Genomic DNA, 17,830 nt, shown 5'->3' with positions numbered 1-17,830 from the left:
AAAATAAATGCCTCGGAATTTTTTTCAAAAGATCCTTTTCTCATGCGTCAGGATTAAGAACGACTTATATATAATACTTCATTCCTGCGATGAGTGGAATCACGACCAAAGTTAGCGCAGTGAATGAAGACATTTCTAGTCAGACGTCATCCAAAGACAACTACTGTGCATTTGAATTTACGTCAATTTTGCTAATTTCTAGTGTATATATAATATATATAAATAAATTTCGCATTACTTGTAAGATAAAACAAAGTTATTTCACAGAAACTGTTTATAATCGCGCATCTCTGTGCACATGTGAAATCTATAATGCAATAAGAGTTATTGCGATATATTTTCTATCGAAGTATAGCTCGAAAGTAGCGAGTCGGTTAAAGGGTCTGAGTCCCTCTCAAAGATTCGCCCGGAGGAACCATGGTCTTCAGGTATGTCGCATCCTTGGAAATTCGCCGGTCAAGGAATCACGAGGACGAGAAACCGCTCCGCTTTGATGTCCCGGCGAACAACGTAAACTCGCGACACAAAGGCGAAAGTCTCTTCGGGAGAAGGAGGGCGTTCACAACGGAGGAAACACTTTGCGAAGAAGCGTTCTCGCGCAGGAAATGGCCCGAAGATGAGCGCACTCATCTCGCGATCAGATATGAATTTCGGGCGCGGGAGTTATCGCGTGAATATTCCATCGCAGGATATTGTGCAAACGTGTCGCTGTCAACTGGAAACGTTAATTCAGATCATCCTACGGCCTAATTCGGATTTTAACCAATACTATTAATGATTCATATCAACGAGTAATTACTATTGCAGTATACGCTACATTTGAAGCGTTAAACTCTTCATTTGTAACATGCATTAGAATTTGTAACATTGCCACCGTAATTAAGCTCGCACAATCTTTTTTTTTAATACACAGATTAAGTAGAGAAATTAAAATGTTTATGGTAATTAAAATTTCTCTTAATAATAAGTAAAGATTCAAGAAGTTGACAACAAATAATATCGAAGAAGTAAATAAAAAAACGAGCAACATGTTGCGTCAAAGGTGAAAACGCCCGAAGTCATTCGCGAGATACGAAGAAACTTCCGGTAATGAGATGGGGAGAGAGAGAGAGAGAAAGAGAGAGCGCTGAATCCCGTAATGAGGAAACAAATGCTAATGGTCAGCTTGTTCGCCAATGTGCCGGGAGCATGTTACGCTCTAACGATACCCGGAGGCACGCACGGCAGTGATAAGACCTGCGCCTACCCCGGCAAGGTTTTACGCGCGGAATAAAGATAAGCCGACGCGTCACGACGTCGATGTCGTGAGTCGCAGAGGTGCGTTTTTCTGAAACAATCACGGTCGTTAAGCCTATTGCGTAATGTACCGTGCATGCAACGATATGGCGAAAACACGAAACCGTCTGGGACGATATAAAAATTTTAGAGGTTCTACTAAGAACTTTGAATATAAATTCGGGAGTTATATTTTTTTGGACTTTGTGAGTAATCACTTTTTTTTAGATCAGTGTTCGTAATTACGCGAGAGAGAAATCGGTTCACTCCAAATGTCATTACGTGTCAAAAATCGAGCGATAAAATCTTTCACGGTCGCACGCGAAATATTATCAATACTTAATTAATAATACATTCTATCTCGTAATAGAAATAAAAGCTATCCCTATTTCTTTTTCAATTTGCTCCGCATAAATATGCAAAGGTATTTCACGAGGGTTCATGACGTGATATTTAGACGCGATAAAGTCTTCCGAATATTGAAAGGAAAGACGAGAGATCGCGGCCTGCACCCTGAGCGACTGAACCTGTATAAAGCGTATAGGGGTAGAGAAAATAAAAAATTTAATCCACGCGTCGACGAAAAACCTGATCCCGTCTTTCCCTCTCGATATTAACGTGAATTCCCTTGTTTGATGTGAGTGTGTGTGTGTATGTCATAACCGACCGTTTCAACCCCCTTGCGACACTCTTCCGTGCGTTACGCATTCTCGGGTGACATCCCTGAACGACCACCAGGTTGACGATATACAAACACATTCGTCACTGTCGCCCGCGGGACCCCTCTTATTTCACGCCAGTAAAGACCGCGATCGAACAGAGGTCGATCTCTCTCTTCCGAGAACAGCTTCCCCTCGCGGGACTCGTAATCATTTCTGTATTACGGAGAATGCGTGCGAATTTCGCGTTTCGCCATCGAAATCTGCAACTCGTTCGCTCTCAGCTCGCGCGACATTTCGACGATTTTCTGCGGAAAATCCAAGCTTCATCTTTTCATCGCGCAAGATATTTCGTGGAATATTAAAAAAGTATGCTAAGAGAAGATCTTATCCGGACTCGTTCAGGAAATCCAAGTCGCAATAACCGAAATGGCACTCTTGAAAATGCATAGAAAGAGACGCTAACCCGGGGAAAATGGTTCCTCATTTTATTTTTTCATTCAACGACCGTCTTTGGACGCGACGCGAAACGGAAACAGGTATGTTCCAACCATCCCTTGCGGGCACGGCTATTTCCGTAAAAGTTTAATTAATTAAGCCGCCGTGTTTGATTAATAACAACGCCGCGGAATCTTTCACGAAAATTACGCGAACGCGCGAGTGACAAATTCGTCGTGTTATAGCGTGCCGGAGAAACGTACTTAATAAAAGCATCATCAACGGAATGAATGCATCAGAGCCGCAGTCACGTTAGATCACCTTAATATGTGTACGGGCTATATAATATGGAAGCAAATATGGAAAATATTGGCATTGGCCGACTATTGTTTTCAATACGTAAAACATTGACGTCAATATTTATTATCGCGTTGAAATGATTGATTCGCGTGTGATTATGCGTCACGGCGGAATCGCCATTTATATTTAATGCGAGCTAAAGAGAGCTGCACGACCGAATCCATATCACATTTACTAAATTACGAAACGTACCTATATGTATATCGCGCGCAACCGGAACAAGCAGGTCGCGGATCCTATAAAGTATGCATTCAACAATATTTCGTGATAATTCATGTCGCGAATTGCAAGATAATTGCAAGTTAAAAATTCCAAGAATAATTGAAGCACAAATATAACGGAAATATTATATATATTATAATAATTATTTATGTTTTTTTTAAATATATATAATTAGTGTTTATATTATCAATAGAGTAAAATGAGAATGAGCTATAAATTCTCATTTACATGTATAATTTTTCACGGTTTCCGAAAGACATTTCCATTGTAAGACAATAATTAAGGCAGAAGGGAAACGAGCTAAATTCTGCGTGGTAATTTTTGTCCTACAACGAGATTATTAGTAGGAGTAAAGCCGACTGCATATTAAACCGAATGCGCTGCGAGCGGCGGCACACAGGCGGAAGTCGAGATATATCGCGACGTTAATTAAGACGGATGTGTGCCTGCGAGATATTAGGACCTCTTCCCATATCCTTCACAAGCTACATCGTCCCGGGGAAGAGCCTTTTGGATGATAATGCACGGATAAAACGACGGTATATATTGCTTTATGGCTTACCATCGTCAGGGACGCGCCCGTCCCGCGCGCGTACTGGAATTCCTGGACACTCACCTGAAAACAAACGAAAAGAGGAGAGGGTTAGTACCTTCGTGAGAATCCAAGCGATCGATTCGATCTGTCTAATATAAGTAATAAAAATCAATGTGCTGTCAAATACACATCAAAGATCTATTGGAGTTTATATAAGAAAATAGAGGCACCAATTGCGTCAACGTCTAATTATAATATGTATAGATGATAGCATAATTAAAATGCAATCGAAACAATTCATGTGACAAATTTTGCGCGTTCGATATTATTACACACACAATTTAGAGCTCTTTACAAAGCTGTCACTTCGTTTGCATTGCGTGAGCAATTTCGAGCTGATTGTATAGTCGAGTCATAACGATATTTACCGAGGGTAGAGTAGGTTCTAGAGTATTGGTTCCATTTACTTAGCTTCCTTTATTTACGGCGTTAAATTCTACCCTTTCTCCGCTTTATCGGCCTGCAATTTCGCTCTGTCGAAATTATACGACACGTCAAAACGTGCGATTTTGCGGACAAATTCGCCATTGCTCATCGACAGCGACAATAACATTTCCGTTAGACTTGATTAATGACAGTTATCGAGTTATATAGTTCTAATCACTTCGCAGCGATATTGTAGGTTCATCGTATGCGCGGAGACGCGATGCTGCGGAAATAAAGCGGCATCACGACGGCACAGATCCAATTACGTTTGACGTTTGAAGAATTATTGAGAGCGTAAACTAAAAGTGTGGAAATTTTTTATTCTTCACAGACTATCTCTCGTCGACTTTCGCTCTCGACAACAGTCGCGAGTATCTCTGTTACAGGCCCGTTACAGGAATCTTTATTGGAGTAAAGCGGTTTCTCCCTAGCCGCAAATTAATTCGCAGGAGGCTAAAAGCGCAGACTCGGGGCAAATATCGACGATGCGATGCACCCGGCGAGATATCTCGATCGTGCCATCTGGCACACACGTTCTGAGTTCGCGAGATATCTCGGTCGCGCCACCTAATAGCCAGATTAACACGTCGACAAGCGAACCTATCGACCGAATCACACATACAGCGTATCTACGGTTCGCTCGAATCGCATCCTAATGGACAGCCTAATTTCCCCGTTTCCCGATGAAAATTCGTCCCGTCGCGTCGTCGTCTCGCTCGAGAATTCTTATGTATTTCTGCGTCATGTCATTTTAGTCGGTCTTCTTGTCATTAGAGCATCCGCGTCGCGCAAACATTTTTTACTGGCACGCGAGAAGATAAATGGAACATCGTTTTCCCTTCTTTTTTTTTAATAATTTGTTTTTTAATAATTCGTATAATTATCAAAGTTTCTTTTTTTCACAGAGACGTTGCGTGGCGCAACGGTAAGTGTGCATTAAAAACAAGTTTACGAGCTCGCGTATATAAAGATAAAACTGCATGGGAATTTCAAAAACTAATAAAAGAGTGAAACCTTGAATATCGTAAAGAATGATAAATGCGGTAACGAAATAAAAAAGGAAGAAGAAAAAAATGAAGGAGGCGCGCCGGATGGAAAGAAATCCCGCTGAACTTGGGCATGTTTACGTAAATATCAGATCGATAGCCATACGGTTTTACCGTTCTCGACACGCAACTTTGACGATCGGCCGCAATTTTTTTTTTTTTCTTTTTCTCTTCGCACGCTCCCGAAGGCGCGAATCGATACAAAAGGCGGCGGAAGTATTCGGAAAACGGGACGGGAATTTTTAATTACACGCGTCGCGTGTCGACCGATATCGCCGATCGATACCACCTTGCTCGTTGACATTCGTTAGCGCTAATCTCTCGATTGACACGAGATTCTTTCTCCACGCTTCTCGGCGTGTCGATAATCTAGAATTAATTAACGCGCGTGTTGTGCGAGGTATATTTTCACGAGCGCGAAAGAAGAGGGAGAGGAAGCTTTTCCATTTTCTCGCGAAGTTGGTACCATCTTGGACACGCGACTTTGCTAGAAGAATTTCATCCGCCGCGTATTAATAAGGAAATAATACAACGTCCTATTAGATTTTAGCTAATAAAACTTTTTTTTCTGAACGAAATTCAATACTCGGTCCTTCCGAACGTTTTAGGATAAAGACCTGTCAGATGACGAGAGGGGAGAGAGCAATTTGTCTTGTATTAGCAAATGGATGATAATAATGGAGAAAAGGACGTCAATGGAATCAACGAAAACGTCCTGTCGATGTTTACGCGTATTTACGAGCAATCGAGCGATCCACACGTATACACGCAAGTGTGCGTGTTGCGTGAATGTCTTTGTAGGATTAAGCTCGTCCGCTTGCGCCGATGTATAGATAAACGATCTGATGTGTGGGTAACACGCGAAAATATCTTCAATTGTCGATAATAGTTGGTATAGCGAGAAAAATATATATTCGTAAAAATCTATAACTATATAATCGCTACGTAAATCGAAGATAAATAAAGACGTTTCGGTTAATTGAGCTGTAAACGGTTGCAAACACAGATAACAAATTCTTATTCTTCCGTTAAGACTACCTTTCATCGGAATCGTGTCCAACTCGTGTAATTCCAAGCGGACTTTAACAGAGTATTTTAATTTCCGACAGACTCGAAGAGAGAGTTATTTAATGCTGAAAATTGGAAAGTTGCCGTCGATCTAGCCGTCGACCTATCTTCTCGCGCGGAAATTGCGAGAATTTCGCGGCGTCCGGCTCGAGGCAACCCCGTATTTACAGGCGCAGGGCGAGAGGGTTGTTAATGCGTGTTTCCGTCGAGTGTGCCCGTTCGCAGGAGAATGTGTACATAGTTACGGACGCCTTGTGATACTAATTGATGTCGGTCGGTGGACGGACAGAGAGCTGCGACGGACCGGATCAGCTGGATGGAAGAGCGGACTCTTCCGCCTCGCAGAAGCTCTTTCGACCCTCTCCTCCTCTCATCTTTCTCGCCCTTCCGCCCACGAAGGAAACTCGCCCGGGGTATGCTCGACAATGGACACGAGGAAGAATGTCGGCGCATGCTGTGGCAACAATGCGCGAACAATGCCGCGTAACGACTCGGCGCTTTCGCGAGGGCGCAAATTGACGTCACGCGAAAGACGACGTCGACTCGATGCAAACTTGTTTCGCGTTTAGGTGCGACTATTCTCGCAGTCGTCGGCTTGATAAGCGATTCACGTCGCGCTCCTCTCGAGATACCAAAGTGTTCGACGGTTTAAAAAATTGTGTCTACATTTTTTTACTTAATGTGTGAAAGAAAATTTTGCATCTCGACATATGAAAAGAAATCTCGACACTTTTAGCAATATTGTGAAAACAGCGATCTCAAAAAAAATTGATTGCTGATAAATGTTGTGAGACGTTTTATTATAACGAATAATGTTAAATATAAGTAAAAAATGTCAAGAGTAGTTTTGTACGATATTTATGCGTGATCATTTTCGTACATGCGGAAGAACTGGAATTCATCTGCGTATTTAGGTATCTCTTTACTTATTCATAAGATAATATTTTCATTTCATTTTCAAAAAATAACACAAAGATCTATTTTCAGTATATTTTCAAAAAGTTATATTATTTCAGCATTATTCAAAATGTTCGAGTTTCTTTCACGAATGCTCAGATCTCTTAACGTAATAAAAGATGAGAGCAGTTTCCTTTAAAGTCGTCTAAAACAAAAAAATTTGCCGAAATGTCGAATAATAGAACGATTCAATATTAATTTCAAATGCCAAGCAATTTCTAGAGATTCTGAATTAACAAGATATTATTTGCGCGGGTAATTTTTTGATTACGCAATGTATTCTTCGTCGTTCAATCTTTCGCAGACTCTAACGAAGCCGATCGGCGGAAAACGAGCAGGAATTAAGTATCGAGTCTCGATTGGACCGCCTTTGCGGCTTCGAATTTCCCATTTCCGATTTCGCCTCCTCTCACGCGAAACCAATGTAGCGCGCAGAAAAAGAGGCAGCCAGAGAGACCAGGGAACCATTCAGCGGACCGCACGGAGAGACACGTGTAGGGGACACAATGGACAGGTAATAGCCGGGAATGAGGGATCGATAAGAGTTGACTTACAAGGGCGGCCGTAAGGCGATTGCGCGCGAGGGAAATATAATTTTCCGATCTGTCGCCGATCGGAAGTTAGACGCGGCCACGCGAATTACGTATCGTACAGGACGGCATGAAAGAAGTAATTCCACTTACACGACTACGTCGCACTAAGGCAGTCCTTACAGTGCCAAGTTATCTGCGAGGCATTAAGGTGCGCGCACGCTCGCGCGTGGGATGGCGGAAGAAACGACGGAGAGAAAAAGGATCAGAGCAAGAAGCGAGAGGACGGAAGTCGCTCCGGCAGCTAGATGGGCTTCCAGGATCGACCTTCCACTCCAGTAATGAGAAAATCACAAAAGACGTGTCACTTCAATGGGTCTCCGGTATCCGTCGTCTCTCTCTTTCTCTCTCTTTCTCTTGAATCTTTTCGCTCGACTACCAAGGACAACCAACTAAGGCCAATAGCCTAAATTCTGTGTTCCGAAGCTTATTATCGAATTTATTTTCAAGAGAGAGAGAGAGAGAGAGAGAGAGAGAGAGAGAGAGAGAAAGAGAATCTCTAACGCATATAATACGCATTGTACATTTCCCGATTGATAATCAGACGGACTTTCCATTATAGTAGTATAGTAAGATATTTTTGTTAAATTAATAGTAATAATACAGTTATAAGAAAATAAGCGCACTCTCTTGAAACAAGCCAAGTTCAATTCGCGATACAGCAGTAGAGCATACTTTGGAAGAGATTTTCGAAATTTATTACGATCGTGGGTCGTGCTTTTCCTTTCTTGTTCTTGCTGCGACGCAATTTCCTAAAACGAGTTTCTTCGCTCGCTCTTATTTGCAGTTGTTGAAATCGCCGATGGCGTTTAACAAAATTTCTACTCTCGAAAGAACTTGGGGGTGTAATCCGCGTTCCCTCGCCGGTTAATAATAGCCGGCCTAAAAACTGTTTAGTGGGCCGATTTATTCAAGAACACGTAGCGACCATTAATGCGAGATAGCGCCGGCTGATTGTAGACAGCGATACGAAGAGATTTAAGTATCAGCTGACTAGGCGGTTTCCAAGGGGCTGCCTCTCTTTCTTCCTGTACAGATGATGGTAACCATCTTCCCCAATGGTTTATTTACTCGTTTTCGACTTTCGTTTACATACGTATACGAAAGAACGGCTCCGCGAGAATTTAAGAAAATTGGATCGACAATGTCGGTTGACCAGCGCGATTAAGATTCTTCTCTCATTTTCGCGATTACGAAAACCAATTGTACAACAGTATACATATATTAAACGTCCAAGAATACATATGAGTAAATTATATCAAAGTCTTAGTGCAAATGGGAAAAATAAAAAAAAATTTCCCTTAAAAATTCAACCGGGATCTCTTCATCGAGAGACGGAGAATTAGAAAATCTCGCAGAATAAGCTCTAAATTACAGTTTCCTCCAAAAATGGACATTTTTAATTTACTTTACTGAAAAAAATAATTTACTTTCTAAAAAAAAAATCTCGCCAGTTACACGCATTTCTGGAGCACTTCATGCATACACACGTCAGATATAAAACTGCCGGCGTGATACTTTTTATTTCCTCGACGAAGCACGGTTAAACGGTGCGGGGAAACGAAGGGAAAAAAGGAGAAACACGTCAAAAGAAGACCGTGTTCCGAGGAAGGAAAGAGCGGATGGATTTCATACAAAGGGCCCCCGTTATTCCATAATGTACGCGGATGTACTAAACGGACATGCGATGGACGTTACACGGGGAGGAGTGTGCGATATAAAAATACAGTCGTGGAAAAACAAAACGCGTCTTTCCATTCCGACCGTGGCCGCGTGAAACAAACACGCTTTGAGATTTGCGGCGCGCGATACAACAAATAAATAAATAAAAATATAGAGAAAGGCAAAAAAAATAACAAAAAAAAAAAAGAAAGAAAAATCCGATGCGAAAATTGCGGAAATTCACCAAGGATTTCGTCGCGAGGTGCGCGTCTCCCACGCCTTTATTTTGACGCCTTCCTTTCTGACACGAGCAATCTTTCTCGTCGAAATGGAATATTTTTCAAGTGCCGCAAACGCGGCCTTTTAGCCGAAAGCTATTCTCGATTTTGTTTCGTAGAAAGAATGCTCGACTTCGGCTCGTTATATTCGGAAATAGCGCACAAGCTGTTGGATTAGAAATAAAGTTACTCATGGATGAAAAAGTAATTTCAAATTGATTCTCTTTCGCGAAAAGTATATCATTTATTTCGCCAAAGTCTTGGAAAATAAAAATTGACTTATATAAAAATACGATCTTGGAAAAGTAAAAATGAAAAAACGCTATTAGCTATCTTCTATATTACAACGTAAAGAAAATCCGAGTGCAATTATACTTTGAGAAGTAAAAACAGTAAAGCGTCAAAGGAATTGCTATCACAAGATACATAAATAAATTACACAACCGCTGGCAAGGGTTGTCATCGCGGATGTAATCATCTCGGCGTACGTCTTAAGTAAACGAAGGGAAGATAAAATATCTCTCTCTCTCCCTCTCTCCCATCTTCCCCCTTTTTCTCTCACCCAACTTTTTCTCCGTTTTCCATCGGGCGATGTTGTAAGAGTTATTGCCAATCTCGTTCAGTACGCAAAACGAATCTCCTTTGATGTCTTTCAGAAACCGTGAGATTGCCTGGCAGGCACTCTGGTCGAACACGTTTTCAAAACTGTCCCGACCTTTGAACAACTTCACATTACTCATTAAAAGTCTGATACCTCATTAACTATCGCTGAAATTAAAGCCACTTTTCGTAGCTGTTACTTTACATTTGACTGCCAAATGCGGGATTCACCAAGCACCTTGATCTGAAACTATTTCCTTTATATAAATTCACGGGTCTCTCTCCCGCCTTGTTAAAATCTTGAGATAATTTGATCCGCTTCATCCCGAGTCAAGTTTGTACGAGAAAATAACTCTGGACTTTTAAATATTTTTCGACAATATACCTCAGCTGTTGTCATGATCGATCTCATTTCACCGACGTTGTATCTGTGACCGACTTTGGGATATGTTATTTCTCCGGAAGAGACGTGATTTTTATATTGATCGACTAGTAACGAGACTCGTCGAAAGCAATTTACGACATTAATACTGTGAAGCTTACGAACTAAATCAATTCTCTTTTTTCTGCCAAATGTTCCGCGATTGAGATCCGGACGGTGACTTTATTACTCAACCTGGGCGAAATCGCTTCCGGCAGTCAGTCCCGAACTAAGCGTACTTTACGATGTAAACTTTGTCGAATGACCGTTTCCGCGAGTATATCGCGTCGTAAAAGGGACAAGTCGTCGATTCTACTCGACGAGGGAGGAGTCATCGGTTTATAACGCGACAGTATTGAGGGGAAAAGAAAGAGGAAGGATGGGGATGGTTGCCTCTTCGAGTCATCCCTTCACCTCGGAATGTAATTCCTATCGCGACGACGATAACGTTCAATCGCATCAAGCATACGATCGTCCTGATCGAACTAATCTACAAACTTCCCCCACGTAAACGTACGATCGTAAGCGCGTGAGGAAAGGAAAGAATGAGGGGGAGGCCATCGCTTCTAAAAATGGGATCACCAGGAAACGTAGTGCCGGCTGATAAACGCGGCCGATAACGCCGATGGCGCTGGTAATCGCGGTGTTAATCGTCGAAGGGTTTGTCGAGGGATTCGGCGGAAATCGAACTTTTGAAGGTAGGACATTTAAAGATCGTCTCCTTTCCTCCCCCACTGATTTTCTTTTCGCATATATTAGTAACGCGTTGCAAACGTAAGATAGAGAAATTATATATTTAATAAAAAAAGAAAAAAAACAAATTATACTTGTGAAGAAACGAATAATCTAAACTCGCAAACGCTACGTTTGATCTCGTGTATCGATATCGGATACCTAAGTTATTACAAAGAAGAATTACATTCGGCCGGAGAGATTCTACTCTCGAGCGATGCCCTATTAACGAGATAATTAATAATAATGGGGCACGAACTCCCCGTAACCACGCCCAATTACCGTCTCGTTGTTCTATACGAACCGATATAGGATCCGTTTTAATTAGTGCGACGCGCTTTGTGCGATGCTCGCTAATAGCGATAACCGGCGGGCGATTACTATAACGGACTCATCAATATTCCGTTTTCGCCGGCGTTCGCGTCTTCACCGGCGAGAGAAGTTCGCTGCGCGCGAGCAAAGTAAATCTCAAGTGGAAATCCCCGCGTCTGGTCAGCCCGGCACTCAAAGGGAATCCGATCGCGCAGCCAGTCGATATAATCGGCGACTCTCGAGATCGCGACTGCGCTTGATATCGCTTCGCTTACGACTAATCGTGCGAATGTGAAACAAAAATTTCACATTTTTCAGCGAACTGAACAATCGCGCGTTTATACATTTTGGATAGATTATATCGCGTTAAAATTTCTCTCTCTCTCTCTCTTTATGCTAATTAATAAATTATATGATTCATACGTACGAACCTATAAACTAACATGTTGCTGCATCCATAAAAAGATAGACAAGAGATATTTTTTCATAAACGCGAATAAATGCAATGATAACTTTTTACAACACATAGAGTATCATCTGACATGCGTATACTTGCGATGAGAATATGGAAACGAAAGAGCGACGCACAGACATACACAAGGAGATAATGCAGATTCATCGCGAGGTTGCAATCGGCGACGTCGATAAATGGAAGCCGATACGAGATCAATCGCGAATTCTCATCGATTCGAGACGACGCGACGCCGCGTATATGTTTCTCCCGGGGTCTATTATTTACATATCGGCAGCTCGAAATCGAATGATCGACGGCGCGACGGCGAAACAGCGGAATTTCGTTTCGGCGGGCCTCGAGAACGATGAGGAATGGCTTCCGCGGGTAAAAGCTGGAAACGAATTTCCCGAAATATGAGACGCAACTTGGCCACCAGCGGCGGATCGAAGGTATAACAATACCGATGATTGCGGCCGCGTAGTAGTTAGTATCGCTTAGAAAGGACCGATCGTCTTTCTCTCTCTCCCGCCTCGATATTAGTATTATAGTATATACAGCTTCCGATCGAAACTGGGTAAAAGCTCGTTATTGGAATTGTGTCTCGGCCGACTTGTTGGAACTGGGGAAACGAAACATGATCGAGATAGTAAATTTTTGTGCGCCAAGATTATTGAAATGTATTATTTCTTGTGGATTTCTCTAGGCTCACTTAAACTGTATTTTTAAATCCTCCATTCACGCGAACCAAAATATTTCCTCTTTTTGTTGGTTTAATTAATTTTTATACCACTGACACTTCAATTAGCATTTTAATTTGATTTCCCTGTACCTTGTTTTCTCACATTTCGTTATCGTTCGCTTCTCGAGCGAGATAATAAATTGAACACGTGTCGATAGTAAAAGCGACATACGAGACAGAGAACAAAATTAATGGGAAATTAATGATTAGCAATGTTTAGAAACACAAAGATGTCGATCGAGGTAACAAAATGCAATTTTTCGGGGCATTGCGTTTTATTCTTCGAGAGTGCAGTCCGCGTGTAATGAATATTACGAGGATGAGCGCCACTGCACGGGTCAACAAACTACAAAGCAGGCGCGGTAAACGAGAAATTTTGCATTATAAATTGCACGCAGAGCGGGCATTATTATATGGTAAGGCCATTACTACGTAATGTTATAATAGTAATGTTGCTATTTAATTCAGTGTTTACGAAACGCAATTTCATACCGCCCCGAATGAAATTTAATCAAAATGACGTATTAGATGTTCAATTATTCATGACAGCGATTGTTATTATGAACATGCAGTTTTGTCATGTGAAAGAAAGTTCACTCTGGCTGCATTATATATATGTGAGCTTTTTCATTAAAAAATATATATATCTCGCGTCACGACATAAAACCTGAATTTTTACTGCGCAGTTAATCTATCGTGTGACTTATCCTCTTGCATCCTCAATGTCTTACAAAAAATCGAAAAACTCGACGCTAAATGTGTCTCGAGAAGGTGACGCGCGATCGATTTAATTCTGCCAAGCCCGCGAGATCTCTTATCAATCGAAAGCTCAATCGAATATTTAACTGCGTCGTAACGAATACGAGCCGCAACCATCCTCTTGTAACTTGAATCGAGCTTTAAACGCGGGGTTGGAGTCCTCGCTTACAATGGCGGCATCTCGAATCTGGCCTCGTATCACTAACGAGAGAAAGAGGTACGAGAGGGAGTTGAAACGGGAGAGAGAGAGAGAGAGAGAGTGAGAGAGAAACAGCCGACGTCACTTCCCTACACGGCTTCGCCAGATAAAGGGAAGAATGAGCGTATAGCGGGAGAGAGAAAGAGAAGGAGGGACAGCTGTGCACAACGAGGGAGAGAAAGAGAGAGAGAGAATGACAGAGAGAGGAGGGTTGAGGGGAGAAACTCCAGCGCCAGGAAATCGACTTCCCCGGACTGGTTGGCAATGGCGATACACGATCGCCAATTGTCTCCACCGCCGCGCCGACGATGTTGCACTAACAATGCGCTTTCGCATCCGCGTGGCGTGCAAAATGTAGGTAACGGAGAGTTTAATTAAACTCGCGGCGAAAGTCGGCCGCGACCGCGACTATCCCCTCGGAATCGGGAACGCGCCTCGGCGGCGGCCTAATGGAATTGCGTTTCCATCTTTCGAGAGAAGGTTGTTTTTTTTTTACATCTCGTTCGAGTCATTTAGATCGCTCTTCATTTTTCATCACCGGGTTTGGATTTTCAATTTCCCCTCCTCCTCTCGAGAGATTCGGCAGATTTATCGGTCCGTAGACCGTGACACGGTTCGGTTCAACCGGACGCGCAGTGGCATAAAATTAAACGCTAAATAATACAGAACGACGAGCGAAGGGACGTAAAGGGAATGGCAAGAGAACGCGCGGTGAGTCGTGAATAATTTCGCGCCATCGACCGAGACCTACTAGGAGGTATCCTCGAGATCCGTCGAACGCGTCGCATCCGGTGTTCGCGGACGCGCTGTCCGGCGTCTTGTCTCGTCTCCAGCGTGTATCACCACACATGCATATTTCGTATTTCATCCGCCCTTTCCCTCACCGATTGGCTCTCCCTTTCTCTCCGCGCGCGCCTTACATTACGCCACTCACGTCGCGTTCTGGCCATTCCTCCTGGAAATCCTCTCGTCCGTCCAGCTGGGACCCGTGTCCGATCCGGGACACAGTATTCCATTCTTTATCTCTCCGTTTCTCCGTCTTATTTCGCCGCGGTTACGCTCGCCGCCGCACAAAGCCGACTCCAATTACACCCGGGATACCGGAATCCCACCTCGTGCGCGCTCGGCCGGGCAATTGAAAAATAATAGAAGCTCCTCTGGCTTGTCCCTACGCAGCCTCTATCTTTTTCTCTTTCTCTTCCTTCTTTTTCCGCGCCCCGATGGGATATTCCCCGCGGGAACGTGCGGGATACGAGCGAGGAGAGATACAAGTCCCGGGGTCGGTAGAGGAGACCGGAGTCGAAAAAATCGGGGGAGGTGAAACGAGATACCCCTGGCGCGAGGTATCCGAGGGCGGTTAAACGGTTAATCGACGTCGACGCGGGCGTCGATTAATCAAAAGCGAACCACGAACGGCGCCGGGGCGTCGTCTCGATTTACAAATGGTCCTCTCTCCTCCTATTTCGACGATAAGCGGATCCTTATTGGATGGTCGGGCTGGTCCCGTGGGATCCACCGGGGTCGATTACCCGATACCGGGCCCGAGATGCCTGCGGAGAAGGCGAGAGAATTTCGCGGCTGGAGAAAAAGTAGCTCGTAGCACAGCAGGAACACCTAATCCTCTGCGGCCCTCTTTCGATATATTCCACGTGCGGGATTTGTAGCGGAAATAGGCTCGCGAAATGAATGGAATTTATAAAGAATCTTGCAATTTTCAGATCGCAATACACATTTTTATTTTAATATCTTATTGGCGAATGGATTTTTCTTCCTCGTGAAAGGCAAAATTATTTTGCTCGCATTTATTATATATATTATATATTATATGAAATATATATACGACTTAAAAAACATATTTTTCTCCATCACACTTTATATAAATTTTATATAAATAGCATTAAAAAATCGAGAGATGTATATATTGATTTATGTATTTACGTCATAAGTTTTGCCATTGAGAGAATCGCTATTGGAAAAAAAAAAAAAAAAAATCTTGCTCGACGTCAAAAGCACCGAGAGAGATATATATCTCACGGTTATAAGTCGGTTACGTAAAGGGCGACGAGAACGCCCGATGGATTCGATAAACGCGAACAAACAGCGGGGGATCCCCGATCGTGTCGCGGCAAAGCGCCTCGAATACGTCACACTCGGCATACATCTCCGGATTTGCGGGGATATCTCCGCGAGATTTGTGCGTACACAGGCCGGAGAGAAGAAACGGGAGGTGGGCGAGAAAAAAAATGAAAGAGAAGAGGCAAAAAAAATGAAGGAAGGAGAGAGGAGGTGGCGAAAAAATGGAGCTTCCGCGAAGGAAACTCGTGTGTGATCCCTGTCGGCGACGCGAACGGACAGCGGAAGCGGCAGATGTCTCCTCATCTCACCCCGACTAGCTGGGTCGCGAGATATATTTTCTATCTCGCGGCGGAAACGTGCGCCGCATTTTTCGAGAGCGACGAAAGAAAGGATCTTCCCTTCCGCTTTCCGTGACGCTGTACATTTGTTACAATTGCGCTAGATCGAAGGAAATTCTCGTCGAACGCGAGACGAAGCGAAGCCACGATGAGCGAGAGAGCAAGAGATTCGGCGCGAAAGAGGCTTTCTCCGCGATTAAGATTTTTTTTTTCGCCGCGGAAGATTCAACGTCATGTTGTCGTCATCTGCGACTGAAAAACTCGCTGCCGCCATTTCGCACGGCTTGCCAGTGACAAATCATTAAACGCGAAACTGTTGTTGCTCGGGTCGGCTAATCCGTCATGCGTAAAGACGGGGGTCGGACTTGAGTTTGAAGGGATTGTTTCCCACTCGTGACGTAAATCGCACAGCGGTCGACAAGGGATGGCGACTATTAAACGTTAATTATACTACGAAATTTACTTAGAAATATGACGAAAGGGAAGGACGCGACGGGAAAAGCCGACGAAACTGGAGGGTCGAGTAAAGTAAGGGACGAGAGAGGAGAAAGAGAAGGGAGAAGATTCTGATGAAGCAGGCCGGGGAAAGAGAGGCAACGAGAGGGGCGGAGAACCTGAACGCAGAATGCTGGAAACTACCCCGGAAACTAACTCGACGGCTTAAGAAAAGCGGGGTTCTAGGCTGCCGGAGATGGCCGAAGTTTGCCCCTTGATTAGACATTTATGGCAGGGAGTTGTAAACGAGCGTTACAGACATTAATTAGCATTTATTATTCATCATGGCGCCGCCTGCCACATTCAATCGGGGCAAATCGATGATGAAACGCGCTCGAAATGCGATATTCCGCTGATCAGGACTCTCTCTCATCATTTCGCGATTATCGTATCATTACATTAATCGTCCTGCCGATTTAACCGTTTCTTTCATCCACATTAAATCCAAAATTACCGCGTAAATTGCTCGAGCGAGTCAATTGACCGAGATTGTCGATCAACGCTCGACCGCACGAGATTCCCTTCGATTTCCTCCGAAATCCATTCGGAACGACGCACCGATAATTCCGTGGAACGCGCTCTGCGGTCCTCAGGATCCCGACGCGCCCATCCGTCCGTGTCCCGCGACACAATGCACTTTGACGAACTTTGCGGCCGGCTTTGCGGAAGAGCGCGTCGGCATCGTCCTACGCGCGCCCATAAAACTGATCCATTACAGACGCAGTTCTATGGTTGCGCGGCCATAACCGCCGCAACAAAGCCGCTCGCTTCCCCTCCTCCCGTCTATCTTTTCCCCTCCTCTCCGCTCCCCGTCCTAAAAGCAGCCTTTATAATGAGACAAGCTTAATTGGTTTGACAACCGCTACGGGCACTTTCATGCATTAACCCTTTCTGTCCTCTTCCCTTCCCCCTTTACACATCCCTGGGGTAGTCGTTCTTTGCTTTCTCCGTCCGGCTATACTCTCGTCCGTTCAAGAGTTGCGTATCAAGAATGAGTCGTGTATTTTATTATTTAGTCTATTGCGATATAATAATAAAACGCGAAGAGTTTGTTTTCTTTTCGATTTGCGAAAATATTCATATAATATCGTTTTTTTATTTTTTGCATTTCAAGATTTATATTTCCGAC

At 43.5% G+C, this 17,830-nt stretch overlaps 1 protein-coding gene across 20 annotated transcripts in view; it reads right to left on the bottom strand.

Annotated features, from left to right (window-relative positions):
• The window catches only part of Heph (polypyrimidine tract-binding protein 1 heph), a 381,098-nt gene that overhangs the window by 151,690 nt on the left and 211,578 nt on the right, over positions 1-17,830 (bottom strand). For 15 of the 20 annotated variants that reach the window (XM_083042016.1, XM_083042017.1, XM_083042018.1 and 12 more), the window contains one exon: positions 3,517-3,570. The exons of the other annotated variants lie outside the window; for them this stretch is intronic. In XM_083042016.1, coding sequence (XP_082898142.1) covers positions 3,517-3,570 — 54 coding nt within the window. The remainder of the gene's footprint in view (positions 1-3,516; positions 3,571-17,830) is intronic. 20 annotated transcript variants of the gene reach the window in all.

This window comes from Prenolepis imparis, unplaced genomic scaffold (genome assembly GCF_030444845.1).
Source record: "Prenolepis imparis isolate NDT839.2.m4 unplaced genomic scaffold, iyPreImpa1.0 SCAF_7, whole genome shotgun sequence".
NCBI classification, from domain to species: Eukaryota; Metazoa; Arthropoda; class Insecta; order Hymenoptera; family Formicidae; genus Prenolepis; species Prenolepis imparis.
This window is presented reverse-complemented; position numbering and strand designations above follow the sequence as displayed.